A 27,145-nucleotide genomic window follows, 5' to 3' on the forward strand; every position below is an offset into this window, starting at 1 on the left:
TGGTCTCAATCACAGTAACTAGTGCCTCCACTTCAGCCTGTAAGAAATTCTTGGTCCTTGAACCGCGTTGCATCTTGTATTGCTGCAGCTGCGATTTTTCCAATACTCTCACACAGCACTCCTTCTCACACAACTGGCTCTTTAAAAATGGCTGACTGCCAACTCGGAGCTGTACTGCGCACGTGCGTCCAGCGCAACGTCGTCAGAAACATAACCTTTTTTCCCGCGCATGCGCAGAAGGTTTTTCGGCGTAGACAACAGGCTCCACCTCGAGGCAACCGGACACGCTGCACGACGCTAAATTCGAATTATAGATCGGAAAAACATTGGCAAATTATTTCCGGTGCATTTCTCGCCTAGAAAAACAGGCACAACTCTGCCAATACGCCGGAAAACGGGCTTGGGCAAAATTGAGCCCAAAATTCCAGAGGCAACTGAAAGCTTTCTCTGCTGATTATAGATTTCCATACATGTGTGCAGGATTTCTCGAACTAAAGCACCTTCCACGACATCAGGTCATCCCAAAGTGCTTTACAGCCAATGAAGTATTGTTGAAGTGTAGTCACTGAAGTGTAAGGTAGGAAATGCGGCAGCCAATCTGTGCACATCAAAGTCTCATAAACAGCAATGTGATAATGATCTGATCGTCTGTTTTTTAGTGATGTTGATTGAGGGGTAAACATTGGCCAGGACACCGGGGATAACTCCCCTGCTCGTCTTTGAAATAATGCCATGGGATCTTTTACGTCCATCTGAGAGAGTAGACGGGGCATCAGATTAACGTCTCATGCCAAAGTCGGCCTCTCCCACAGTGCAGTGCTCCCTAACACTGGTGTTAGCCGAGAGTTTTGTGCTCGAGTCTCTGGAGTGGGACTTGAACCCCCACAACCTTCTGATTCGGAGGAGAGAGTGCTGCCCACTAAGCCACGGCTGACCGTCAGAAGACTTTATGAAATGTTTCACAAGATTTTAAACTGCACTGGGAGTAGGAAAATTACTCAGTTTTCTTTTGGTTTTCCTCAGCCTTTCAACATTCATTGCCTCAGACCTGAATTCCTTGTTTTTTTTTCCCTCAGCTAAGTTAGATCAAATGGCTTCTGTCAGATCCGCTACATTTCAATGCTTAAAATGCTTTTTCATAAGTAAACCAGCCTGTGATCAGGGTTTGATAAAACAGAGCTAAGACCTCATGAAGTCAGTGTCAGACTACTGTAATTTCTTTTTCAGCTGGCCAGCGCTTCAGAACCGTATATTTGAATTCAGAAATGTTGAATTCAGAATGATGGGTTTTTTTTGGCTTCGACTCACATCCAATCTGAACTCGTGGTTAGTTGGGTAAAGAGCCACATTTTCAAACTGCTTTTGACAAGATTCGGCTGCCTGCAGGGGGCTGGGCAGGAGCTTTGTCAGCATTTTGAGAGTTACAGGAACCTGTAAAAGTCTCAATTTACTGCTGGACAGCCACCATTACACGCTAGATTAAATCTCCATGCTGCCAATTCTGTCAAAGGGGTGTTAGAAAATTCTCGTCACCTCTGGCTCAGTGGGTAGCACACTCACCTCGGAGTTAGAATGGTTGTGGGTCCACTCCAGGGACTTGAGCACATAAATCTAGGTTGACACTCCAGTGCAGTGCTGAGGGAGCGCTACAGTGTTGAAGGTGCTGTTTTTCAGATGAGACATTAAACCGAGGCGGACGTAAAAGATCCCATGGTGCTACTTCAAAGAGCAGGGGAGTTATCCCCAGTGTACTGGCCAATGTTTATCCCTTAATCAACCTAACAAAAACTGATTATCTGGTCATTATCACACTGCAGTTTGTGGGAGCTTGCTGTGCGCAAATTGGTTGCCGCGTTTCCCACATTACAACAGTGACTACATGCCAAAATGTACTTCATTGGCTGTAAAGCACTTTGTGATGTCCAGTGGTCATGAAAGGCGCTATATAAATGCAAGCCTTTCTTTCTTACTCACTATAATTAAGACAAGTGCTTTGGAATCACAAGATGCTTACAGATCAGGTGCGCCATTTGGTCCATCTTAATTTGTCCATCCATAAAGACTCTACAGTCCCTCCATTGCTGCATCTAATTGTTTCTTAAGTAATTCCAGAGCTTTTGCCACCACCACAGTAATTGGAAGTCCATTGCAAGTTTTGATCACTCCCTGCATGAAGAACAACTTCTGGATATCAGCACCAAGATGGCCTTTTATTGGTTTGAACTGGTGCCCTTTTGTCCTACTTCCAGTTTATAGTATTCCACCTTCATATTTTCCTTATCATTTACTATCTTGGGTAACTCTGTAACATCACCTCTCAGCTGCCTCCTTTCCAGGCTGAAGAACCCATGTTGCTCGCGTCTCTGCTCATATGTCACGCCTCTGACACTCGGGAGCAGCCTCCGCACTGTCTCAGTGCTTCAATGCGTCTCATTTCTTGGTGCCCAGAACTGGACACAGCACTCACGGTGTGGTCTGACCAAAGGACTGTACCGTCTAATCATGACTTCCTATGCTTTCATACGGATCCACTCAGAAACTGACATTTCAATTGCCTGTAGGACTGTTTATGCAAAATTGCATTACTTGGGCAGCAGATCACACAACATGTGGCTAAGTGTAATGAATTGTGGGATTTGCCATGTGATGATCATCAGTGTCCTGTGGATAGTACACACGGCAGCCCCGGTGGAGGGAGTGGATGTTTCAGCTGGTGGATGGACTGCTGTTAAAAGCGGGCTGCTTTGTCCTGGATGGTGTTGAGCTTCAATTATTGCTGTAGCTGCACCCATCCAGGCAAGTTGAGAGTATTCCATCACACTCCTAACTTGTACGTGACGGAGAGCCTTTGGGGAGTCAGAATGTGAGCCACTTGCAGCAGAATACCCAGCTTCTGATCTGCGCTAGTCGCCACAACATTTATGTGGCTGGTCCAGTTGAGTTTCTGGTCAATGGCGACCCCCAGCGTGTTGATGGTGGAAGATTGAGCAATGGTATTGCCATTGAATATCAACTGGAGATGGTTAGACTCTCTTGTTGGAAATGGTCATTGTCTGGCACTTGTTGCAAATGTTACTTGCCACTTGAGCCTGGCTGTTGTCCAAACTTTGCTGTGTGCTGACAGGGACCGCTTCATTATGTGAGGAATTGCGATTGGGGCTGAACATTGTATAATCGTCAGGGAAAAACTCAACTTCTGACCTTAGTGTGGTTCCTTCATAATTTTTCCCTCTCCAATTTTCTTCCCTCCTGCCCTTCTGAAGATGTCACCTTCCTCACTGAAGCACTGATTATGCCGTTGGGCGTTGTTTATGCGTCAGCCTCAGCAGTGAGCATTGGTCGGCCAAACACAGACCTGTTGTCAATCAACGTCCAAATCTGCATTTTCCAGCAAGACAGCAATCAGGAGAAAGAACGTGGTCCAATTTTCCTCATCTCTAGCCCTGGGGCACCAAGGCCGATTTTTGTGCCCCAGCACGTGTTGGCTTCACTCAGCTGCCTCAGCACAGACGGAGGATCAAAATGGGGGGGGCCTTCATAGTCTGAATGGGTCGGGGACAGCAACTTTACCTCCAGCTTTTCCAATATTATGCTCACTAGCTTTTACCAGAAAAAAAATCACAAAAGATTTTGAATACCATTCAGCATTTTATTGGCAAACAATTTTACAATGCTGCATTTTTGCTAAATTACAGTTCTGCATCACTATCACGTGGCAAAACCAGCTTCCCACTTTAAATGCCTGTGACAACTCCACATTACAACAGTGACTACACTCCAAAAGTACTTCACTGGCTCTAAAGCGCTTTGAGACGTCCGGTGGTTGTGAAAGGCGCTATGTCAATCCAATCTTTCCTTCTTTTACCTGACACTGCGCCAGGGCAGACACTTCACAACTGTGAAATTCTAGGTTACAAGAGTTCTTATTTATTTGGCAATGAGACTTGTGCAGACTGTGCAGACTGTACAGACCGTGGATGTCGTAAAAGAATATCAGGCTATAGACGCCAACTGGCATTGGTCCCCGATTCCTCCATGGCCACCACTGCCATTCCCCTTGGGTATATATAGAACTCCGGCACATCACTGAAATGCCTTCGAGTGCTTCCCACAATTAATTATGTTTGGAGTGCAGAGACTCTGGTTATGTAGACCAGCCCAGATATTTGCATTCTCTAAGATGGTTGTTATTATATTTTCTGCAATAACTGGAGTGTCAGCTTGGCTCAATGGTCGCACGCTTGCCTCAGAGTCAGAAGATCGCGGATTCAAGGCCCAACCCAGGACTTGAGCACATTATCTTGGCCGACACGTCAATGCAGTACTGAGGTGACATCTTTCAGATAAGACATTAAACCAAAGCCCCATTTGCTTGTTTAAGTGGACACACAAGATCTCATGGCACGATTGAAAGAGTAGGCATCTCTCCTGATGTCTTGATCAATGTATCCCTCAACCAACACCACCTAAACAGGTTATGGGAGTCATTTATCTCATTGCTGTTTGTGGGACCTTGTTGTGCACAAATTGGTCACTACAAAACGACAGTGATTACACTCCTCCTCATTGGCGATGAACTGCTTTGGGATTTCCCCGAGACTGTGAAAGGAGCTACAAAAATGCAAGTTCCTTTTACAAGACACACAGCAAATGAAAGAGAGACGGCTGCTGCTCTACCAGAAGATCAGCGTACAACAAGACAGTAACTTCAAATCGGGTCAGAGCGTAAAAGGACCCCAATCATTAGATGTCGACGGTTGAAGAATAAAGTGGGAAACAAGCTCAGGGGCCATTCTGGAGACTGTGGCAGGTTGAACAACTTCACCCGTTACACAATCACTAGATCCGTGCTCCTCAGCTGCCCGTAGAGTAGCAGAAGTTTGGCCGCGGCGTCACTCATATTCGTTTCTGCCCCAAGACACAACTGGTCACGCACTGACTGCACCTCTTTAAGAAGGGCCTGCAACAAAACAAAATCCAAATAAAGAAATCACCGCTTGAAGATTGCAAGAGTTCTATAAAACAAACAGGATTGTCATCCGATCTGTTACTCTGGGCAGTCGGAAGAGTGTGTGTTTCAGCATCGCACTCGGAACCGCTTCCCACCAACCCTCTCTCACAAAAATACATTCGGAAAGTCGGTCAAAGTCTACATGCGGATCTCAGACCTTAAACGGTGGCATTGAGCTCGATCAAGAAAAACAAATCCGATACTTTATCGTTTTCAAATTTAACTGCTACAGCCTTTTTGTTGGGACAGGAGTTCTGTTTATGGACTGAATCTGCCTCCCAGTCACTAAAAATAAGAGGATTAAAAAAAAAATAAACAGACTATATTTATTCTTGGGAGGTGGGAGGTGGGCACAGTATTTATTTCCCACCCTTAATTGCTCTGAGGGCATTCATCGTCATCAACATTGTGTGGAGTCACATGCAGGCCAGAGCAAGTAGGAGTGGCAGAACCAGACTTATTGAAGTCAATTTCACAACTTGCCATGGTGGGATTTGAACCCTCGAACCCTGGGTTGCTGGACTGCTAGGGTATTCTTTTGGTGATTTGCAGCTTTTCTATAAAGGCAAAATGGAGAGCTTTGTGAATTATCTTTTGCTGCCACCAGAAGTCTCGAGCATGCAAGGCAAATTCTCTACCAAAAAAGTCATTACAACAGCAGGCGTTTTATAAAAAGTTGACATGTAATATTAGGTAAATCATATTAAATTCTTAGCATACATTGGCCTGCTGAATTTGTCTATCCCCTGAGAAAAATGTGAAACTTAAAACTTTAACCTCCATCAGAATGAATCGATATTATATAGATTGAACATCCACATGTTTACCTACAGAGGACTGAATATGTATTATTATATGTAGGGCTGAAACCGTTTTATGCAGAGATATACACATATAAAGCATTAATCTAATAAAATTAATACACTTCAATGAAATAACTTGTATTTTCTGCCCTTGTACACTTGGATTAGCTGCAGTTAACTGGTCAGGAAGAGATCAGGAGCTATAATGACAATGTGCCCAGTGAAAAGCTTGCGGTTTAATACGAAGCTATGACATGGAAAATTAGGCACTGACATTAATAGTATAAGGTTCCATGGGTGCTGTCAGCCCTCAGTACCAGCCTTAAAGTAGTCATTCTGCAGATGCATGCCCAGATAGTGAGTATTGACTGGGTATTCAACTACTTGAGGCATCACAACCAAGCTTAATGCTGCTCACAGCTGAAACCCACCACAAGCAGTTCCCAAAAGGGCTCAGTTGATAGTAAACAGAACCTGGCTGTGTATTTCCCCTCTTTAACCCATGGATACTGAGCTAACTGTAGTGATGCTTCTGATACTGAGTTAGCTGATGTCTCTTGCAGTATGTACTGGCAATCAAACACGAGACTCTGCTCGTTATGTCACAACTGTCCCTTTAACAAACATTACTATGGTCCATCACCAAACACCGCATCGACCCACGATATTGCTGGTCACAACAAAGGAAAACACAAAGACAAACCCCATCAAGGAATAGTTCATTCAGTAGCATAAACCTTGACACAGGTTCATAAGAACATAAGAATTAGGAACAGGAGTAGGCCATCTAGCCCCTCGAGCCTGCTCCGTCACTCAACAAGATCATGGCTGATCTGGCCGTGGACTCAGCTCCACTTACCCGCCCACTCCCCATAACCCTTAATTTCCTTATTGGTTAAAAATCTATCTGTGATTTGAATACATTCAATGAGCTAGCCTCAACTGCTTCCCTGGGCAGAGAATTCCACAGATTAACAACCCTCTGGGAGAAGAAATTCCTTCTCAACTCGGTTTTAAATTGGCTCCCCCGTATTTTGAGGCTGTGCCCCCTAGTTCTAGTCTCCCCGACCAGTGGAAACAACCTCTCTGCCTCTATCTTGTCTATCCTTCATTATTTTAAATGTTTCTATAAGATTACCCCTCATCCTTCTGAACTCCAACGAGTAAAGACCCAGTCTACTCAATCTATCATCATAAGGTAACCCCCTCATCTCCGGAATCAGCCTAGTGAATCGTCTCTGTACCCCCTCCAAAGCTGGTATATCCTTCCTTAAGTAAGGTGACCAAAACTGCACGCAGTGCTCCAGGTGCGGCCTCACCAATACCCTATACAATTGCAGCAGGACCTCCCTGCTTTTGTACTCCATCCCTCTCGCAATGAAGGCCAACATTCCATTCGCCTTCCTGATTACCTGCTGCACCTGCAAACTAACTTTTTGGGATTCATGCACAAGGATCCAAAAGAGTTTCATGCACAAGGACCCCCAGGCCCCTCTGCACCGCAGCATGTTGTAATTTCTCCCCATTCAAATAATATTCTCTTTTACTGTTTTTTTTTCCCCAAGGTGGATGACCTCACATTTTCCGACATTGTATTCCATCTGCCAAACCTTAGCCCATTCGCTTAACCTATCTAAATCTCTTTGCAGCCTCTCTGTGTCCTCTACACAACCCGCTTTCCCACTAATCTTTGTGTCATCTGCAAATTTTGTTACACTACACTCTGTCCCCTCTTCCAGGTCATCTATGTATATTGTAAACAGTTGTGGTCCCAGCACCGATCCCTGTGGCACACCACTAACCACCAATTTCCAACCCGAAAAGGACCCATTTATCCCGACTCTCTGTTAGCCAGCCAATTCTCTATCCATGCTGATACATTTCCTCTGACTCCGCGTACCTTTATCTTCTGCAGTAACCTTTTGTGTGGCACCTTATCGAATGCCTTTTGGAAATCTAAATACACCACATCCATCGGTACACCTCTATCCACCATGCTCGTTATATCCTCAAAGAATTCCAGTAAATTAGTAAAACATGATTTCCCCTTCATGAATCCATGTTGCGTCTACTTGATTGCACTATTCCTATCTAGATATCCTGCTATTTCTTCCTTAATGATAGCTTCAAGCATTTTCCCCACTACAGATGTTAAACTAACCAGCCTATAGTTACCTGCCTTTTGTCTGCCCCCTTTTTTAAACAGAGACGTTACATTAGCTGCTTTCCAACCCGATGGTACCTCCCCAGAGTCCAGAGAATTTTGGTAGATTATAACGAATGCATCTGCTATAACTTCCGCCATCTCTTTTAATACCCTGGGATGCATTTCATCAGGACCAGTGGACTGGTCTACCTTGAGATCCATTAGCCTGTCCAGCACTACCCCCCTAGTGATAGTGATTATCTCAAGGTCCTCCCTTCCCACATTCCCGTGATAGGCAATCTTTGGCATGGTTTTTGTGTCTTCCACTGTGAAGACCGAAGCAAAATAATTGTTTAAAGTCTCAGCCATTTCCACATTTCCCATTATTAAATCCGCCTTCTCATCTTCTAAGGGACCAACATTTACTTTAATCATTTTTTTCCCGTTTTATATATCGGTAAAAGCTTTTACTATCTGTTTTTATGTTTTGCACAAGTTTACTTTCGTAATCTATCTTTCCTTTCTTTATTGCTTTCTTAGTCATTCTTTGCTGTCGTTTAAAATTCAGAGGTTAATGGATGTTAATGATACAGCACAGACCAGCTAGCAACCAGGCAAACAGGTTTTGGAAGAACTACCCACCTGCTCAGGAAACACAGCCAAGCAGCAGTACAGTGCTAGTGCTAGTGCTAGTGATTAGTACAAGGGTGCTCTTCCCTGTTCTGGGATAAGCAGAGGGTGCTCATTACATTAAACCAGCAAGAACCGAAATGCTGGCTGTCACTATGGCAGGTTGTGCGGCATTTCTTGTACAACTATTCATGGAAGTAGCAGAATGTATTTGGAATGATCGAGTGCCCTGTAGGTAGTTGGCCCCAGGACTGTTTGAAATGATTTCTACTTGTGGTATCAGAGGCACGTTGATCAGACACAGATCAGTTCATTTTTTTCTTAGCTCCCCCAGCTGTGCTACTAGTGAACACAGCTCCTCTGAACAACTTCACTTCAGACAGGCTGCTGAGCCTGGTTAAATCATAATCCAGGCATTGCCCTTGAATAGGTAACCTTCCATATTCAAGGAATAATGCTCTGTGTTATCAGGTTGTCACGGACTATCAGAATGGGGGGGGGGGGGGGGGGGGGGAGAGGAGCACACACTATTAATCTTGGGGGGGGGTTCATGTTTTTCAGCAACATGATTGCAAGCAGTCTGCTGTCCAACATCTGTCCAGCACCTCACCCCAACCTCTGCAATACTCCCCAGCTTACTTCACACGGCCCTTACCTCTGCATTGTGTACCAGCTGCCTGAGACACTGTACTCGAAGGCCAGGCAGTGAGTCACCACAGAGAGAACTCCGCTCCAAAAGCATCTGTTCAGTGTAAAGGAAACGCACATACAATAAATCAATCTGAAAGGACTGGTAAAATGACAATCTTGCCATGAAGGTTTTAAAGGTGTATTTTAATGAGCTTTGCCAACATTGTATGTCCCACTCGTTTCATTCTTTTTATAAACACAGTGACTTTTTGACTGAGAAATATCAATAGTTTCTTCACAAACCAAACCATCAGTGCTTTTAAAAAGTTTCTTTCTATGTTAAGGAAAAGTATTACTGTTACTACTGCTGTCCTGTCACACCCTCTGTCCTTCCCTCTTCAAGTGCTCCAACAAGAAACCAGTTCTCAACCAAGGAGATACACAGACAACTTGTTGTTACTGGCCAGTGTTTTGAGTGGTGGGGGTGGGGGCTGAGAACAGGCATGGCGGAGCCAACACCCTTCCTGATCTTTGCACCCTTCCTATGCAGACGTACTGGGCTCTATTTCTCTCTCTCTCTCTCTCTCTTCTCTCTCTCCCACCCCACCATTAGCAAAAGACTATGAACTTGCCATGTCAGGAATCAGCGAGGGATGCGAGACCCACCATTCCACGGCCCACACTATGGGAACAGCTGATTGACGCCAGCCCGCTTTTTACATTTCCCCCAACACTGCATTCTGCAGCTGTGCGATCAGCCTTTTCTTTTTTAAGTATAGCGAATGGCTTTGAAATAAAGGACATGTAAAGGAAAAAAAGTGATGCTTAAAGTACAGCTGGATGCTATAATGGGAGAGTTAGGGTATTAGAGGGATGGGCTTTGATGGGCTGAACACCTTTTCTCATCTCCCACTGTGGAACCAATGATTCAAACGTTTATCCACACCTATAGAGACAGGTAGCACACTCCCAATGTTTTTGTCAACAACGTGTGAGGAGCTCATGGACTTCTTTGCCTCAAAGATTGAGACCACCCAGTCAGTTGCCTCTGCGAGTTCCCTTCCTTCACCTAACCCACAAGGCCAAACTTCATCTGTTGCCTCCACCTGCCCTAGCCCTAACCCCCGATCTCCCCTCTTGATCTCTCCGCTCTCATCTTGTCCATGAGACCCACTTCCTGCTCCCTTGATCTTATTCCCACTAAACTGCTGACCACCTAACTTCCTTTTCTGGCTCCCATGTTAGCCGACATTGTTAATGTTCTCTCTCCTCAGGTACTGTTACCCTCTCCTTCAAAACTGCCATCATCACCTCTCTACTCAAAAAAAACAATCCTTGACCGACCCCACTTTGCTTGCTAGCTATCGCCCCATCTCCAACCTCCCTTTCCTGTCCAAAGTACTTGAACGTGTTGTCGCCTCCCAAACCCGTGACCATCTTTCCCTGAATTCAGCGTTTGAATCCCTTCAATCTGGTTTTCGGCCCTACCACAGTACCGAAATGGCTCTCATCAAAGTCACAAATAACATCCTTTGTATGTGACAAAGGAAGACTATCCCTCCTCGTCCTTCTGGACCTGTCTGCAGCCTTTGACACAGTTGACCACTCCATCCTCCTCCAATGCCTCGCAACCATCGGCCAGCTAGGTGGGACTGCACTCGCCTGGTTCCATTTTTATCTAGCTAATCGTAGCCAGAAAATCTCCTGCAATGGCTCCTCTTCCCACTCCCGCATCGTTACCTCTGGTGTCCCCCAAGGATCTGTCCTTGGCCCCGTCTTGTTTCTCATCTATATGTTGCCCCTTGGCGATATCATCCGAAATCACCTAGTCAGTTTCCACATGTGCGCTGACGACACCCAGCTCTACCTCACCACCACTTCTCTCGACCCCTGCTTGGTATCTAAATTGTCAAACTGCTTGTCCGACATCCTGTACTGGATGAGCAAATATTTTCTCCAATTAAATATCAGGAAGACTGAAGCCATTATTATTGGTCCCCGCCACAAAGTGCGTTCCTTAAACATTGACTCTGTCCCTCTCCCTAGCATCAATCTGAGGGTGAACAAGTGTGTTCGCAACCTAGGTGTCATACTTGACCCTGAAATGAGTTTCCAGCCACATATCTGCGGCATAACTAAAACCGCCTTTTTCCTCCTCCGTAACATTGCCCACCTATGTCCCTGCCTCAGCTCTTCTGCTGCTGAAACCCTCATTCATGCCTTTGTTACCTCTAGACTTGACTACTCCAACGCACGCCTGGCTGGCCTCCCACATTCCACACTTCGTAAACTTGGGGTCATCCAAAGCTCTGCAGCCCGTATCCTAACTCGCATCCCTTGTGCTTTCTGACTTACATTGGCTCCCGGTTAAACAACGCCTCAATTTCAAAATTCTTATCCTTGTTGACAAATCACTCCATGGCCTTGCCCCTCCTTATCTCTGTCATCTTCTTCAGCTTCACAACCCCACAAGATGTCTGCGCTCCTCAAATTCTGCCCCCTTGAACATCCCACATTATAACTGCTCAACCATCGTGGGCTTGCCTTCAGCTGTTTGGGCCCTAAACTCTGGAACTCCCTCCCTAAAACTCTCTGCCTCTCTACTTCTCTTTCCTCCTTTAAGACATTCCTTAAAACCTACCTCTTTAACCAAGCTTTTGGTCATCTGCCTTAATTCCTTCTTTTGTGGCTCAATGTCAAATTTATCGGTTTTATCTTGTTACACTGCTGTGTAACGTTTTACTACGTTAAAGGCGCTATATAAATAAAAGTTATTATTATTATTAATATAGGGAAAGCGATGTCCAGGAGGCTTGCTTCTTGTTCAAAGTTCATCCCCATTTTATAGAGTAAAATAACACTCAGCAGAATTGTAAATTTTCCCTTTTGCTTACTAATATAAAGATGCTGAACACAAGGTTCCCTCCTCACAGATTCCTCACCCGGTAACGTGGTTTCCTGGGGTACCATGGCTCCAGAAGAGCTAGTTTGGAGGTCCGGTCCCATTATGGTTTCCTACAGACATTGGTGAGGACACTGCAGCAACTTAACGCAAGGCTCTCCATGCAAGAAAACTGACTTTATTCTAAAATGTCAAACAAAATTCTGTCAAATCGATATTACAGGCGCAGCTTCGAGAATCCGGAACCCTCGGAACCAAGGCCGTTCCGGATTCCGGGCTTTCGATTTGCTTTCTGACATCACGAATCCGGAAACACCCGAGACCAGGATCGGGTATTTCCGGATTTCAGAATGTCAGAAGAGGGGAAGGGGCCCACTGAGGGAAGAGGGTCTGGGCCCCGCCGAGGACATGTTCGGGCAGGCGGGCTCCGCTGAGGGCTCCAGCGAGGAGGCCCCGCGGTAAGGGCAGCATGGGCGGGGCGGGGAGAGTGGCAGCAAGGCCCAGAGTTTGGCAGGTCTGGATTCCGGAACATTTTACGGATTCCGAACGACCCTGACACTGCTTGTCCCCGAGTCCGGATTCCAGATTTTCGACGCTGCACCTGTACTGCATATAATGGGAGGAGTACTTTGAATAGCAAGGGGTTCCCCATGGACTTTCCTTTCATTTTAATTGGCAGCATTTAATTAATACTTTTAGATGATTGACTAATAGTGCAGACAGACAACAGGTCAAAGTGAACCAATTTTTTTGCACCGAGATCAAAACTAAAATGGTTTTAACAGCTCCATTTAACAGGACTGCTGTTCCGCGGAAACAAGGAGAAAATACACAACGATCAAACTGGATCTTACAACAGCTTCACCCATTGAGTGAAACAATTCCAGACCAAGAGCCAGCACAGGCACAATGGGCCAAATGGCCTCCTTCCGTGCTGTAAGATTCTGTGAAGTAACAAGCGGTGGCCAGTTCAGGGATTGCTCAGTGTTACACTGGGGCACACTGCACAGGACTGGACAACACATGGCACCACAGCAGGCTTCAGTCCGAGTCACTGAACGGACTGCAAAAGACTGGATAACATACGGCATCTCGGGAGAGGATAACTCTGACCCGGGCAGACGATCGATTTCCTACCTGGACACGCCGCGCAAGTGCTTGATGCAAGAAACAAAACGTGGTCAGCGAGGAACACTCCATCACAATTTCCACCGCGCTGACTGGTCCATCAACAGAGAAATCAGTGACATCAACCTGCAGGCAAAGGAATAATGCAACAATGCATTGTGGGTTTGGAGAGGCCAAATGTCACTGACATCTAAATGCTGCCAGTGGGTAGAGAGGGGTACAACCCAGTATTCATTAAATGCTGCCACTGTAATTAAATTAAATAAGCAGCAAACACTACACATTCTGTACAACAAGAGCAATATCTCAGTGAAACTTTACGGAAATCAATCCATAACCTGAGAACTCCCACCTTCTAGTAAATGTCGCTCCTGCTCTCTGAGGGTTCCCGTCTCTCACTATATAATCGTGGGCAGGACAGGTAAACCCAGCAGTAACTGACTGGCATTCTGCTACAGTACCGACCGTTAACCAATCACCTGCTTTGAGAGTATGCGGACACTGCTGCCGTCTGGTGCGGTACCATGCACAACCGCTGGAGGCTGTATCCTTGCTGTCTCCATCTCAGAATTTGCCGACAGCAGCCATCGAAGGACTTCGCATCCATTCTCCACAGCACTTCCTGGGGGGAAAACAAAAAGGAACTTAACAACTCGGGCCGTGATTCTGGAAAAGCCCAGACAGGGCCACTTTGAAACCACCTCATTCAGAAAATGTTCGTGCTGTTGATCGTATGAACAGCAGGGACTTTGTAAACCAAGTCACTAACTACAAAAAAAGCCCATCAGATTAGAAGCAGGAAACTAAAAGTGTTTTCAGGGTAATGGAGCATCTCATGGTTTGGGACTAGAATTAATTCATTACGATGAAATTATCAGAATCACAGTTTAGAACACATCCTACCCCCCAAAAATAGCCTAAAAAAACTGCAACATTTGCAAAAGTAAAACATTTCACAAGCTTGCACTAGCTTCGGCATTTTATCAGGACACTGTAGGACCTGCCTTCCATTTTAAGCTGCTACCTGCAGTAATATCAGTCTGAGGACCGACAGACAAGTGGAAAGTAATGTTCCAGCACTGCAGTACACAAATCCTGCCACTAGATGCCAGCTAATTAGTCCCTGAATTAGCAGCGACTTTGACAATGCAACAGTCAAGTGCTAAGCTTCAAAGTTGGGTAGGTTGTTGAACACCAGACTTGGAGTCAAAAGGTCTTTGGTTTCAATCCTGAAGGGTTCCCTCAATCTTTCATCCTTCCAATGTGAATAAAATGAGTGCCATATCTTAGCATGTGGGCAGAACACAGGATTGTAGGACTTGGAAACGCTGTAGTATATAGCTGTCTGACAATGGAAATTGGGATCAGCATCAAACCCATTTTATGCCAAATGGAGATGGATAATCTCTCAATCTCACTTACTCAAGCTTATAGATTTCTGACAAGACATTAACACTACGACAGTCAGTTTCCAGGACAATGTAACACGACGCATTCTCCGATCTCCAGAAACAAAACATATTTCAATGTTTATTTGGGGGGGGGGGGGGGGGGAAAGATACATCACATACAAAATAGTAAGGAATTAGCTGGTCTTAATAAAAATAAATTATCGGTCTCTGCCTCTTCTGAAACACATTCTTGATAATGTCCCACCCCACCCAAACCAGTCACCTTCCCCAAACCTAGCCCATAATTGGTGTCAGAAATAAAAACAGAGAATGCTGGAAATCTCAGCAGGTCAGGCAGCATCTATGGAGAGAAAAACAGAGTTAACATTTCGGGTCGATGACCCTGCGTCAGAACATTCGTTGCCATAGTTGGTGTCATTAGGAGCAACACAAGGACTTGGAACGAATGCTATTTTCACCATACATACTAAAACGGGGAGAAATTAGAAATCTCATAATGGCACATCTGTGTAACCATAGTAATGGCCTCAGTCTGTTCTGTGCTGAGTGGATCCTGCTGATCTCTTTCAGTAACATATATTAAAAATGGCTCAAAGCCCACCATTCCCCAGCAGTTAATAAATCATTAAGACTGTGGTTGAAGGGTAGGGTGAGGGGGTGAGGAGGGGGTGGGAGGCGGGGAGGGGGAAGAGAGACAAACCACCCTAAGCTAATCTAACCCACCCTAGGCCTGTTTAATGTATTGGTACCATTACACTATAGAAAAAAAGCATACTTAAGCCACTACATTTCTTATGTGATATTCTTAACTCACCATCTTTAGTGCAACTAGTGCTTGACCCTAGTTTTATACCACTCAGAATGCTCCCTTAGGATTGCCAACCCTGAAGAATCACCCTGGAGACTCCAGGAATTAAAAGATCAATCTCCTCAGCACTGCTGCAAGTAACCCAGGAGAAAAATTGTGCTTTTTTTTTTTTATTTTCTTTAAACACTTGTTTATGAGTTACAAAAATATTGGGAGATGGAAAAACAGGCTGTTTGACTGGGTGTGACGGTTGACAGGGGGTGGGGGGGTCATGTGATCAAACCTCCAGGAATGCATCCAACCAGAGTTGGCAACCATATACTCTCGCCAGATTCAACTTCAATTTGGAAAAACAAAATTTATGATTGCCCTTGCTGCCTGGTTTTCCAGTTTAATTGGACCGTTATACTTTACTGAAACTCTAATGACAAAACAGCCCCTCAAATAAACTCTACCACGAGAAAATCAGCAGACTGCAGTTAGTCAAAATGATCATGGTTTTTGTTTTAAATCTCATTCTTCAGTTCAGAGAAAGTTCCAGAATGTTCCATACAAAGGACTGCCAGAAGGGCCACATAGCAGCTGCAAGGCGGCCGCAAACTCTGCTGTCCCTCTATGTTTGATGCCCAGACCACAGCCAGATCTCTGAAGATGCCAGTGAGCTGCCGAGAGGCGCAAACAGCACCAACGCACTGTACAGTCCACCAATCTCCACTGCACCTCTGAGTGACCCGCACCGGGAGAACCAGTCACAGAGACAACAGCTCATTCCTGACCTATCGGAAATGCCAACTGGTCGTAGACAGCTCAGCCATGGGAGGTACCACAATTGTAGCCCTGCGATAATTGCACATGTACAGACATGGGGGTGGGGGGGGCGGGATGCCCATTGAATAATCTGCCGACACATGAATAATGAGGAACCAGAGGACAACAGCTAAACCTGGAACGAAGGCTAACAAGACCACCAAGAGGAGAAGGATTGATGAGGAAAAGAGCAAGGCGGTGGGGTGGGGGAGGGGGGATTTTGGCTTTGTGAGATAGTGTACATACCAGCAGCCTGTTTTACAACTCTCCCGATTTTTATTTCCATTGAAGTTACAGCATCACAGAGTCAAAATCTACCCCAAAGGCTTTGCGATGTGTCAGTGGGTTCGCACAGTGGTAATCCCCACAAAACAACGGATCACAGCCGGGCCTTTGAAGGAAGCTCCAAATCACGGCCAGAAATTGTCCCAATGGGGGAGTGCAGCTGGAAATTCTGCGTAGGCTGAGTAGAGGCAGTGGAAGAGGCCTCGGCACAGGTTGGCTGTGCAGCCACTCAGCAGGCTGCCAAAGAATGACTCAGATTTAAACATTTAAGAACATAAGAAATAGGAGCCGGAGTAGGCCATACGGCCCCTCAAGCCTGCTCTGCCATTTATTACGATTATGGCTGATCTGGTCATGGACTCGGGTCCACTTCCCTGCCCGCTCCCCATAACCCCTTATTCCCTTATCGGTTAAGAAACTGTCTATCTCTGTCTTAAATATATTCAATGTCCCAGCTTCCACAGCTCTCTGAGGCAGCAAATTCCACAGATTTACAACCCTCAGAGAAGAAATTCCTCCTCATCTCAGTTTTAAATGGGCGGCCCCTTATTCTAAGATTATGCCCCCTAATTCTAGTCTCCCCTATCATCCTTGTCAAGCCCCCTCATAATCTTATACGTTTCGATAAGATTTCATTTCTTCTGAATTCCAATGAGTAGAGGCCCAACCTACTCAACCTTTCCTCATAAGTCAAACCCCTCATCAGTGGAATCAACCTAGTGAACCTTTTCTGAACTGCCTCCAAAGCAAGTATATCCTTTCTTAAATATGGAAACCAAAACTGCACGCAGTATTCCAGGTGTGGCCTCACCAATACCCTGTACAACTGAAGCAAGACTTCACCGCTTTTATACTCCATCCCCTTTGCAATAAAGGCCAAGATTCCATTGGCCTTCCTGATCACTTGCTGTACCTGCATACTATCCTTGTGTTTCATGCACAAGTACCCCCAGGTCCCGCTGTACTGCGGCAATTTGCAATCTTTCTCCATTTAAATAATAACTTGCTCTTTGATTTTTTTCTGCCAAAGTGCATGAGCTCACACTTTCCAACATTATACTCCATTGCCAAATTTTTGCCCACTCACTTAGCCTGTCTATATCCTTTTGCAGATTTTTTGTGTACTCCTCACACATTGCTTTTCCTCCCATCTTTGTATCGTCAGCAAACTTGGCTACGTTACACTCGGTCCCTTCATCCAAGTCATGAATATGAATTTAGAGCACAGAGATTTCAGTTCATTATTCAAAAATAAAACTCGCCCCACCTGTACCAAAATCATTCAGAGCAACCTTCACCAGCTCACAGGACAACTTGATGGAAGCCATGAAAGGTCCTGTAGCTGCCCTGTCACTGCCAGGAACACTGAAAGATCCTTTTAACTTTTTATTGCCTTTAACGTCATTAACCTCAGAGCAAATAAAGGACCATAGGAACATCTCCAATGCGTCTGATGGGCTCGGTTTGTGGTGGATATTCAGGGGTGGCACCATTTCCGTTGCTCCTCCTTCGTGAATGTGCAGGCAATCTAACAAATCAATAACGTGAGTGTTTAGAGGCAGGCAAACCCCATCACTTTCTGAAAGTCTGGGAGGCAGTGCGGAATTATGAGCGAAGGGCAGTCCACCGGCATTCCCTGCCATAATACTGCTCAAGCTATAATAGAGAAAGCAGTGAACCGACACAGGAAGTGCAATAAAACTATCACTCTCAGAGATCAAGGGGACAGTGACCTCCATCTTCTTTCTGGGTGGAAGTTCACTGATGGGGAAAGCATAAGTATAGGCTGTGCTGTCCGAGCATTTGGTCAGAGCAGATGTGTGGGTAACGAGCTTGACACAAAATGACCAATTGTGTTCCAGTGGCCAATCGCTGAGGTTCTCCAAAATGCATGAAACAACTAGCGAATCCTGAAGCAGTAAACGGTTCCACCTTGCAGTGATGCAGCAGCTGATAGGTTGTTTGGAGGGCACCATTCCTTTTTCCTGGTTTTCCTGATTGGACAGCAGCGCGCAGCATATGTTCAAGTCCTGGTTCAGTCCTTTTAAGGCTTTGTCTTTCTGCTGCATGACATGCTTCAAGGACATGATTCTGGGGGAAAAGAAAAAAAAAGTTAATTTTGTTTTTCTGGTGTCCCAATTGTGTCTCCTCCTCTCCTACAAGTGTTGCCTTATGCTGGGAGAGAGTTCTACAGGTGGTAGTGACTCCCAGTGTATAATCCAAGTAGCCAATACTCATATGTAAGCCTAGACAGTGAGAGTTGGCAGACTATCCAACTGTGGAAGGGGGGTCACAGCAGAGCCCAACCTGGTCATATATAAGACCAAAAGAAATAGGAGCAGGAGTAGGCCATTTGGCACCTCGAGCCTGCTCCCCCATTCAATAAGATCATGGCTGATCTGACCTTGGCCTCAACTCCATCATCATAGGCAGTCCCTCGAAACAGAGAAGACTTGCTTCCCCTCTAAAAGTGAGTTCATAGGTGACTGTACAGTCCAATGCAGGAATTAGTCTCTGTTACAGGTGGGACAGACAGTCATTGAAGGAAAGGGTGGGTGGGGAGTCTGGTTTGCTGCACGTTCCTTCTGCTGCCTGCGCTTGTTTTCTGCATGCTCTCGGCGACGAGACTCGAGGTGCTCAGCGCCCTCCCGGATGCTCTTCCTCCACTTAGGGCGATCTTTGGCCAGGGATTCCCAAGAGTCAGTGGGGACATTGCACTTTATCAAGGAGGCTTTGAGGGTGTCCTTGAAACGTTTCATCTGTCCACCTGGGGATCGCCTGCCGTGTAGGCATTCCGAGTAGAGCACTTGCTTTGGGAGACTTGTGTCGGGCATGCGGACAATGTGGCCCGCCCAATGGAGCTGGTCGAGTGTGGTCAGTGCTTCGATGCTGGGGATATAGGCCTGATCGAGAACACTGACGTTGGTGCGTCTATCCTCCCAGGGGATTTGCAGGATCATATGGAGACATCGCTGGTGGTATTTCTCCAGCGATTTGAGGTGTCTGCTTTATCTAAGTCCACTTCCCCGCCCACTCCCCATAACCCCTGACTCCCTTTGCTGGTCGTCACCTACTGTTCACACTTTCTGATCAGGTGCAGCAAACCCACCTTAACCCAGGGGTACTGCCGCCAACTGCAGAATGCCCACCACTGCCGTGAATGAGTTCAGCCAGCTCAGCATAGAGTGCAAGTTAACCCTTGGGCTGGCTGCCTCGGTACGGAACCAGGCAGCGCACCTGCGCACTGCTAAAAGGAACTGGAAATTTTAAACTTAAGGATTGTCCTCCTACCTGTTGGAGACACTGCCGATCCCAGAGAGAAGGTCCTTAATGCGCTGTCCTGCCCTTGCTGCCTCGAGCTTCACGTTCTGGGCTGCCCTCGGGTTGTGGGGTAAGGTACACGCCATCACCTTTCCTTTCTCAGTCAGTGCTACTAGGTCGACATCACCTGGTCAAAAACACAAGTGGGGAACAAAGGGACACCTCACATCATCATCTCAGCTCACCTGCAGCCTGGTCTCTGATCACAGAGCAGACTCGACAGCAGTCTGGATTCTGAGGCCCAGACAGTCCTGCCAGTGTTAAAATCGGGACCAGAACATTCATAGAGAGAAACTACGGAGGCCTTTCTCAAATATACTTTTCGCTTCATATAAAACACACAAAAGAGTTTGAAGTCTGAGTCAAAATGCAATAATATGGCAGAAAATATTTTCACTCCCCGGAGATGTGATATTCTATAGTGGTTAAATTAGAACAATGCCCAACAGCCACAAACAGCACATTCCAGATATCATCCTCCCAAAGAATCACCAGTGCAAGGAATGACCATCAGCAGGAGATCTGTCAGCACTTAAGTTACAGGAGCTCAACATTACAGGATACATCTTCATTTAGAAAGACACGGACTAATCCAGGACAGTCAGCACGGATGTTAAGAGAAGCTCGTGTCTGACTAACTTGACTGAATTTTTCGAGGAGGTAACCAGGAGGGTCGAGGTAGTGTATATGGATTTTAGCAAAGCTTTTGATAAGGTCCCACTTGGCAGACTGGTCACAAAAGTAAAAGCCCATGGGATCCAGGGCAAAGTGACAAGTTGGATCCAAAATTGATTCAGAGGCAGGAAGCAAAGGGTAATGGTTGATGGATGTTTTTGTGACTAGAAGGATGTTTCGAGTGGGGTTCTACAGGGCTCAGTACTGGGTCCCTTGCTTTTTGTGATATATATCAACGATCTACACTTGAATATAGCGGGTATGATTAAGAATTTTGCAGATGATAGTAAAATCGGCTGTGTGGTTGATAATGAAGAAGAAAGCTGCGGACTGCAGGAAGATATCAATCAACTGGTCAGGTGGGCAGAATAGGGCAAATGGAATTTAATCCAGGGAAGTGTGAGGTAATGCATTTGGGGAGGGGAAAGGGAATACACATTAAATGGTAGGTCACTGAGGAACAAAGGGACCTTGGAGTGCATATCCACAGATCCCTGAAGGTAGCAGGACAGGTAGATAAGGTGGTTAAGAAGGCATATGGAATACTTGCCTTTATTAGCCAAGGCACAGAATTTAAGAGCAGGGGGGTTATGCTTGAACTGTATAAAACACTGATTAGGCCACAGCTAGAGTACAGCGTGCAGTTCTGGTCACCGCATTACAGGAAGGATGTGATTGCACTGGAGAGGGTACAGAGGAGATTTACAAGGATGTTGCCGGGAGTGGAGAATCTTAGCTATGAGGGCAGATTGGATAGACTGGATTTGTTTTCCTTGGAACAGAGGAGGCTGAGGGGAGACCTCATTGAGGATAGAAAGGGCCTATTTCCCTTAGTAGAGGGGTCAACAACCAGGGGGCATAAATTTAAAGTAACTGGTAGAAGGTATAGAGGGGATTTGAGGGGAAATTTCTTCACGCAGAAGGTTATGGGGGTCTGGAACTCACTACCTGAAAGGGTGATAGAGGCAGAAACCCTCACTACATTTAAAAAGTACTTGGATGTGCACTTGAAGTGCCGTAACCTGCAGGGTTACGGACCTAGAGCTGAAAAATGGGATTAGGCTGGATAGCCTCTTGTTGGCCGGCACGACTGTGATGGACCAAAATGGCCTCCTCCCGTGCTGTAAACTTCTATGATTCTATGATTACAATGGGACCAATACCTTGACAAGACTGTGATTGTGTCCAAACGATACTATAGAACATTCACCTTCCCCCCCCCCCCTCCACGGCCCAGGATGAACACAATTAAATGCCAATGCTAGAGATCAGATGAATGTAAACTTTCATAAGCCTCCACTGTGCCCTCCATTTCAGGTCTGCACACTCAGCTATTTCAGTAAGGAGCCACAGGGAGTCATGCAGATCAGCATCTTTTCTGATCCTGGATATTGAACCAGGAGGAGCCAAGATGGGAAATGTTAGTACAAGATAAGTACCTAGCCCTCTTGTACCTAGCACAAGATAAAAGTTCATGGGGTTGGGGGTAATATATTAGCATGGATAGACGATTAGCTAACTACCAGAGAACAGAGAGTTGGGATAAATGGTTCATTCTCTGGCTGGCAACCAGTAACTAATGGGGTGCCGCAGGGATTAGTGCTGGGACCCCAACTATTTACAAACTATATTAACGACTTGGAAGAAGGGACTGAGTGTAACGTAGCCAAGTTTGCTGACAATACAAAGATGGGAGGAAAAGCAATGTGTGAGGAGGACACAAAAAATCTGCAAAAGGACATAGACAGGCTAAGTGAGTGGGCAAAAATTTGTCAGATGGAGTATAATGTCAGAAAGTGTGAGCTCATGCACTTTGGCAGAAAAAAAATCAAAGAGCAAGTTATTATTTAAATGGAGAAAGATTGCAAAGTGCTGCAGTACAGCAGGACCTGGAGGTACTTGTGCATGAAACACAAAAGGATAGTATGCAGGTACAGCAAGTGATCAGGAAGGCCAATGGTATCTTGGCCTTTATTGCAAGGGGGAGGGTGTATAAAAGCAGGGAAGTCTTGCTACAGTTGTACAGGGTATTGGTGAGGCCACACCTGGAATACTGCATGCAGTTTTGGTTTCCATATTTACAAAAGGATATACTTGCTTTGGAGGCAGTACAGAGAAGGTTCACAAGGTTGATTCCAGGGATGAGGAGGTTGACTTATGAGGAAAGGTTGAGTAGGTTGGGCCTCTACTCATTGGAATTCAGAAGAATGAGAGGTGATCTTATCGAAATGTATAAGATTATGAGAGGGCTTGACAAGGTGGATACAGAGAGGATGTTTCCATCGATGGGGGAGACGAGAACTAGAGGGCATGATCTTAGAATAAGGGGCAGCCCATTTAAAACTGAGATGAGGAGAAGTTTCTTCTCTCAGAGGGTTGTAAATCTGTGGAATTCGCTATCTCAGAGAGCTGTGGAAGCTGGGACATTGAATAAATTTAAGACAGAAATAGACAGTTTCTTAAACGATACGGGGATAAGGGGTTATGAGGAGCGGGCGGGGAAGCGGAGCTGAGTCCATGAACAGATCAGTAACGATCTTATTGAATGGCGGAGCAGGCTCGAGGGGCCGTATGGCCTAATCCTGTTCCTATTTCTTATGTTCTTATGGATTGTAAAAGGTTTCCTTTAAGAGAGACTTAGGAATGCAAATACCTTTCTAGTAACACAAAAGCTGCTAAATGTGTGCCTGTACTACTGTCTGGTCTCTACATAATTGCCATGTTTTTTGATATATACACATCATTATTTGGTTCTGTTCATAGCCATCTCCAGCCAGTTTCTTTCAATCCCGTACTCCAGAAGTTAAATCCCCAGAGTGCATCACTCCGCCTTTGCGATTACTGGGAGGAGGAGAAGGTACAACAATGAAACCACAGATAAAAACAGAAAATGCTGGAAATATTCAGCGGGTCGGGCAGCATGCGTGGAGAGAGAAGCAGAGCTAACGTTTCAGGTCGACGACCTTGCGTCAGAACCAGAGCCCTGGCTAAGGGTGCAGATCGATTACCTGTGGGCATCAGTGAAGGTGTGGAAACAGCTACAATCCCACAGATGTTTAGACTAATGGGAGTAAGGATGGAGGGCAAAACACCATCAGCTTGGCTGTTCCCCTCATCGACTGTCCTCCCAGCAACGCCAGAAGAATTCTCACTACGTACAAACTCAACACTGAAAAAATCCGAGCCCGTGCTGTAATAGAGAGTACTGGCACGGCAGCAGGCACTGATGACGGGGCCTCGAAGGTGGTACTCAATGAAGTTGGGAAGCCGCATCTCCATTTGAAGGCTGGACTGGATAATCAGCACTTTGCCACCTTTCCCGATCACTACAATACTGTCGGGAATCAGTGATTTGTCCGTGGATGACTGGTGATCCTGATCATCACTCCCTTCCTGCCTCAACGTCAAGCCCCCAATAAAAACAACTGGCTGTTCCAGGTGGTGCAGCACTGTCATTCGTGACGCATGCCCTTTGGCGTCAGATTTGGTGTATTTCATGGGCAAGAAGCAAAATTGCCCGTCTGGAAACCCACAAAGTACGATGGGCGAGTGGAGCATGCTCGCATCCACACTAAAGAGGAGACTGAAAAGCGATGATTCAAGACAGAAGTAGCCATCGCCCCCCTTCCGCTCCTTGGCATCCTGCTCAGTCTGAGGGTAAATGCAACACAGCACTGGCGGGCATCTCGACTCGGGGGATTTTGCACAAGATAGTAAACTGGGATGAGAAGCGAGGTCTATCTCTTCAATTGTTTGGAGCATCGGAATCTCGCAGCCGACAGCTGGGAGTTGGAGGGCGTTCATCCTCCATTTCTGATCCTCCTTCGCCACCGTCACGACAACATCGTGTGAAACGATGAAGGAGCAGACCGTAGGGTCCCTGATGAGGCAGCTCTCAGCATCAACAGCACAGACAGGAGGCCCGCGACGCCCACAGTTACTTTCCGATTGGGAAGCATCATGGGGCGATTCCTCAGCTCCTGTCTCTTCAACGAGGCTGGAAAATAAAAATGCATAATTTCTATACGGGACATAAGTAGATAAAATCAGCAACAAAACTTTTGATATGCCATCATGTACTAAAATCTTAGAGTGCCACAATCCGGAGAGGGTATCCATATTGCAAGGAGGCTTTGTGGTTCAAATTGCCAGATAAATTTCCCACTTATAGATAATGGAGCAATCGCAGGGACAAGTCAGAGAATGACTGATAGTGAAGAATATGCTGCGTTAATATAGCAAAGCCAATGAGAGTCCATTATATGGCTCAATGCTCTCATCCGGACAGTTTCTGGGGAACGGTACACACTCAAAACATCAGAATCTGTATTTGATCCTTACAGATGCTGATTTGGCCTGCTGTGTATTTCCAGCATTTTTATGTTTTTATTCTAAGGACAGGACATAAGCTGTACCAAGTGATGTGTTTGTGATCAAACAGCATTGAACAGTCACCAAGTCCTCAGATGCATTAAGTTATCAGAAGCACAGAAATAACCCCAGGCCTCGTTGCAGCCTCCATTCAGTGCCTCACACATCGACACGCAACAGTGAACAAGTCCCCTGCTCAATCAGATTGCAACTTTCAGTTCATGTTAATTGGTTATTAAAGGCTAAAAACTGCTTTCTGTGACTAAAATATCTGAAACCTTTGTGAAGCACCGCTTTAAACCTGTGCACAGAATGTAAGGATACAGCGATCAGAAAACTTTGAAGCACTGTATGTGGGATTAGAGGATACTGCAGTGACAAGGGCTTGGCAAACAGGAGTGCAAAATGGTTGGACCAAGATATACTTTTTTTTTTGAATATTGTCCATTTTTTCCACCTCTGTGATTATAGCAAGTCATGAACCAAGGCATGGCAAATTTCTACACTTGCCATATGTAGCTCGATTTACTCACCAGTTACCTTAATTTTGATTTTTTTTAAATGTCAATAACAACCACTTGCATTTATCTAGTGTCTTTAACGTAGAAAAAACGCAAAGGAAAAAATGGATGCTGAGTGAAAGAAGGAGATATTAGGTAGGGTGACCAAAAGCTGGGTCAGAGGTGGGATTTAAGAAGGGTCTTATAGGAGGAGAGAGAGGGGGAGGAGGCAGATGGGTCTAGACGGGAATTCCAGAGCGAGGGGCCTGGACGGCTGAAGGCATGACTGTCAATGGTGGGGAGAAGGGAGGAGGGGATGCACAAGGGGCCAGAGTCAGAGGAACTCCTGGTTCAAAGGAGCAGCATAGGCAGCTGAATGGATGATCCTAATTGTAGTAACTGTGAAGTTCATGTGTTCCTTGCACATTGGAAACGAGGAGAAGGGGAGACGGTTGTTGGTGGAGAAAAGAATCCAGGGGTTCTATTTGCTCTCCAGGACGATCCTGGATTAGTGGGTGGTTTTGCCAGAGTGAGGCCGAATAGCACTTATTGCAGTCTAACCAGATTTGGCAATCGGTGGCTAAATTAGTTGTGCACCAGATACGCTCAAGTTTGAAAGTGCAGTTGTAAATAACTTGTGGGAGCAATTTGTTTCACGTGTGGACGCAGAAGGAAGTGGGGTTGGAAGGGGGTAGGGAGACAAGGATGGTGAGGAACACATGGAAGTGGTCAGAGGTGGCCTTGACAGTGAGCACGACCAGCGGATTAGAGGTGTCATGGGAGATGGCAAGATAGTTGTGAATAGGGGGAGGAGAGTTTATGTGGAGGGAGAGGTTTAGGAAGGGCAGGAGGGCAGTGAATTCAAAGGCGAAAGGGCAAGACAGTCTGAGATGAAGATTGAAATCACCAAGGATGGACTGTCACTTGGTGCAGAGGCTGAGAAAAACTTGTGATGAGACTTGGGGGTGGTAGACAACAATTATTTTAAAGGAGAGGGGTAGAACAAGGGAAGGTGCTCAAAGGAGGAGATAGTACCAGAGGAGTGGAGAGGGAGATGAAGGTATGATGTGGTGATAAGGACCACAACACCACCACTGTGGTTTGAGTGGGACAGGTGGCAGAAAGTTAGCCAGTGAGGCTTCAGTAAGAGGCAAGGTGTCACCTCCCGTGAACCAAGTTACAGTCAAATAAAGGATGTCAATGCAATCACCCACAATAGGTTTGTGGATAGCAAGGGCCTTATTAACAAGTAAATCGACATTCTGGAGGGAAGTGCATAGCGAGGCGATGACTGATCCACTGGCAGAATCTAAGGGGGTGGCAGTGCGAGGGTTGAGCAGGATGGAGCGGTTGGCAAGATAAGCTCCTGTGGGTACATTGTGGATGAGACGGTCGGAGAGGAGGATGGGACAACTGGGGTTGCTGCTCATAAGGGGGCAGTGATGGGTTCCTCGTTGGGCCCTTTGGAGAATGCCGAGAGGGGAGTTCAGCATAGGGAATTTGAGCCTGTATCAGCAGTGGGGGAGTAGGAAAGCAGAGGATTAGTGACGGGTTGGGGTAGTGATTATAGTCGGCTAAGTACTCAAGGGGCATCAATCGATAACATTGGGGGGGGGGGGGGGCGTGAGGAGACTGAGGAGCAAGAGGGAACGAAAGTGTTCTAGAGATAATGGGCTCGGATCTGGATCAACGGGTAAAACGGGTAATTATAGACCG

The 27,145-nt window shown here is 45.9% G+C and overlaps 1 protein-coding gene across 1 annotated transcript in view; it reads right to left on the minus strand.

The window, feature by feature from the left end:
• Positions 1 to 3,628: 3,628 nt before the first annotated feature.
• Positions 3,629 to 27,145, minus strand: part of faap100 (FA core complex associated protein 100) — a 35,899-nt gene continuing 12,382 nt past the window's right edge. The window contains exons 3-9 of the mRNA XM_070858211.1: positions 23,567 to 24,555; positions 19,854 to 20,010; positions 17,830 to 18,653; positions 13,730 to 13,872; positions 13,260 to 13,376; positions 9,246 to 9,332; positions 3,629 to 4,960 (exon numbers count right to left, since the gene is read on the minus strand). Of these exons, the coding sequence (XP_070714312.1) occupies positions 4,829 to 4,960; positions 9,246 to 9,332; positions 13,260 to 13,376; positions 13,730 to 13,872; positions 17,830 to 18,653; positions 19,854 to 20,010; positions 23,567 to 24,555 (2,449 nt within the window). The 3' untranslated portion in view covers positions 3,629 to 4,828. The remainder of the gene's footprint in view (positions 4,961 to 9,245; positions 9,333 to 13,259; positions 13,377 to 13,729; positions 13,873 to 17,829; positions 18,654 to 19,853; positions 20,011 to 23,566; positions 24,556 to 27,145) is intronic.

This window comes from Pristiophorus japonicus, chromosome 16 (genome assembly GCF_044704955.1).
Source record: "Pristiophorus japonicus isolate sPriJap1 chromosome 16, sPriJap1.hap1, whole genome shotgun sequence".
NCBI lineage: Eukaryota > Metazoa > Chordata > Chondrichthyes > Pristiophoridae > Pristiophorus > Pristiophorus japonicus.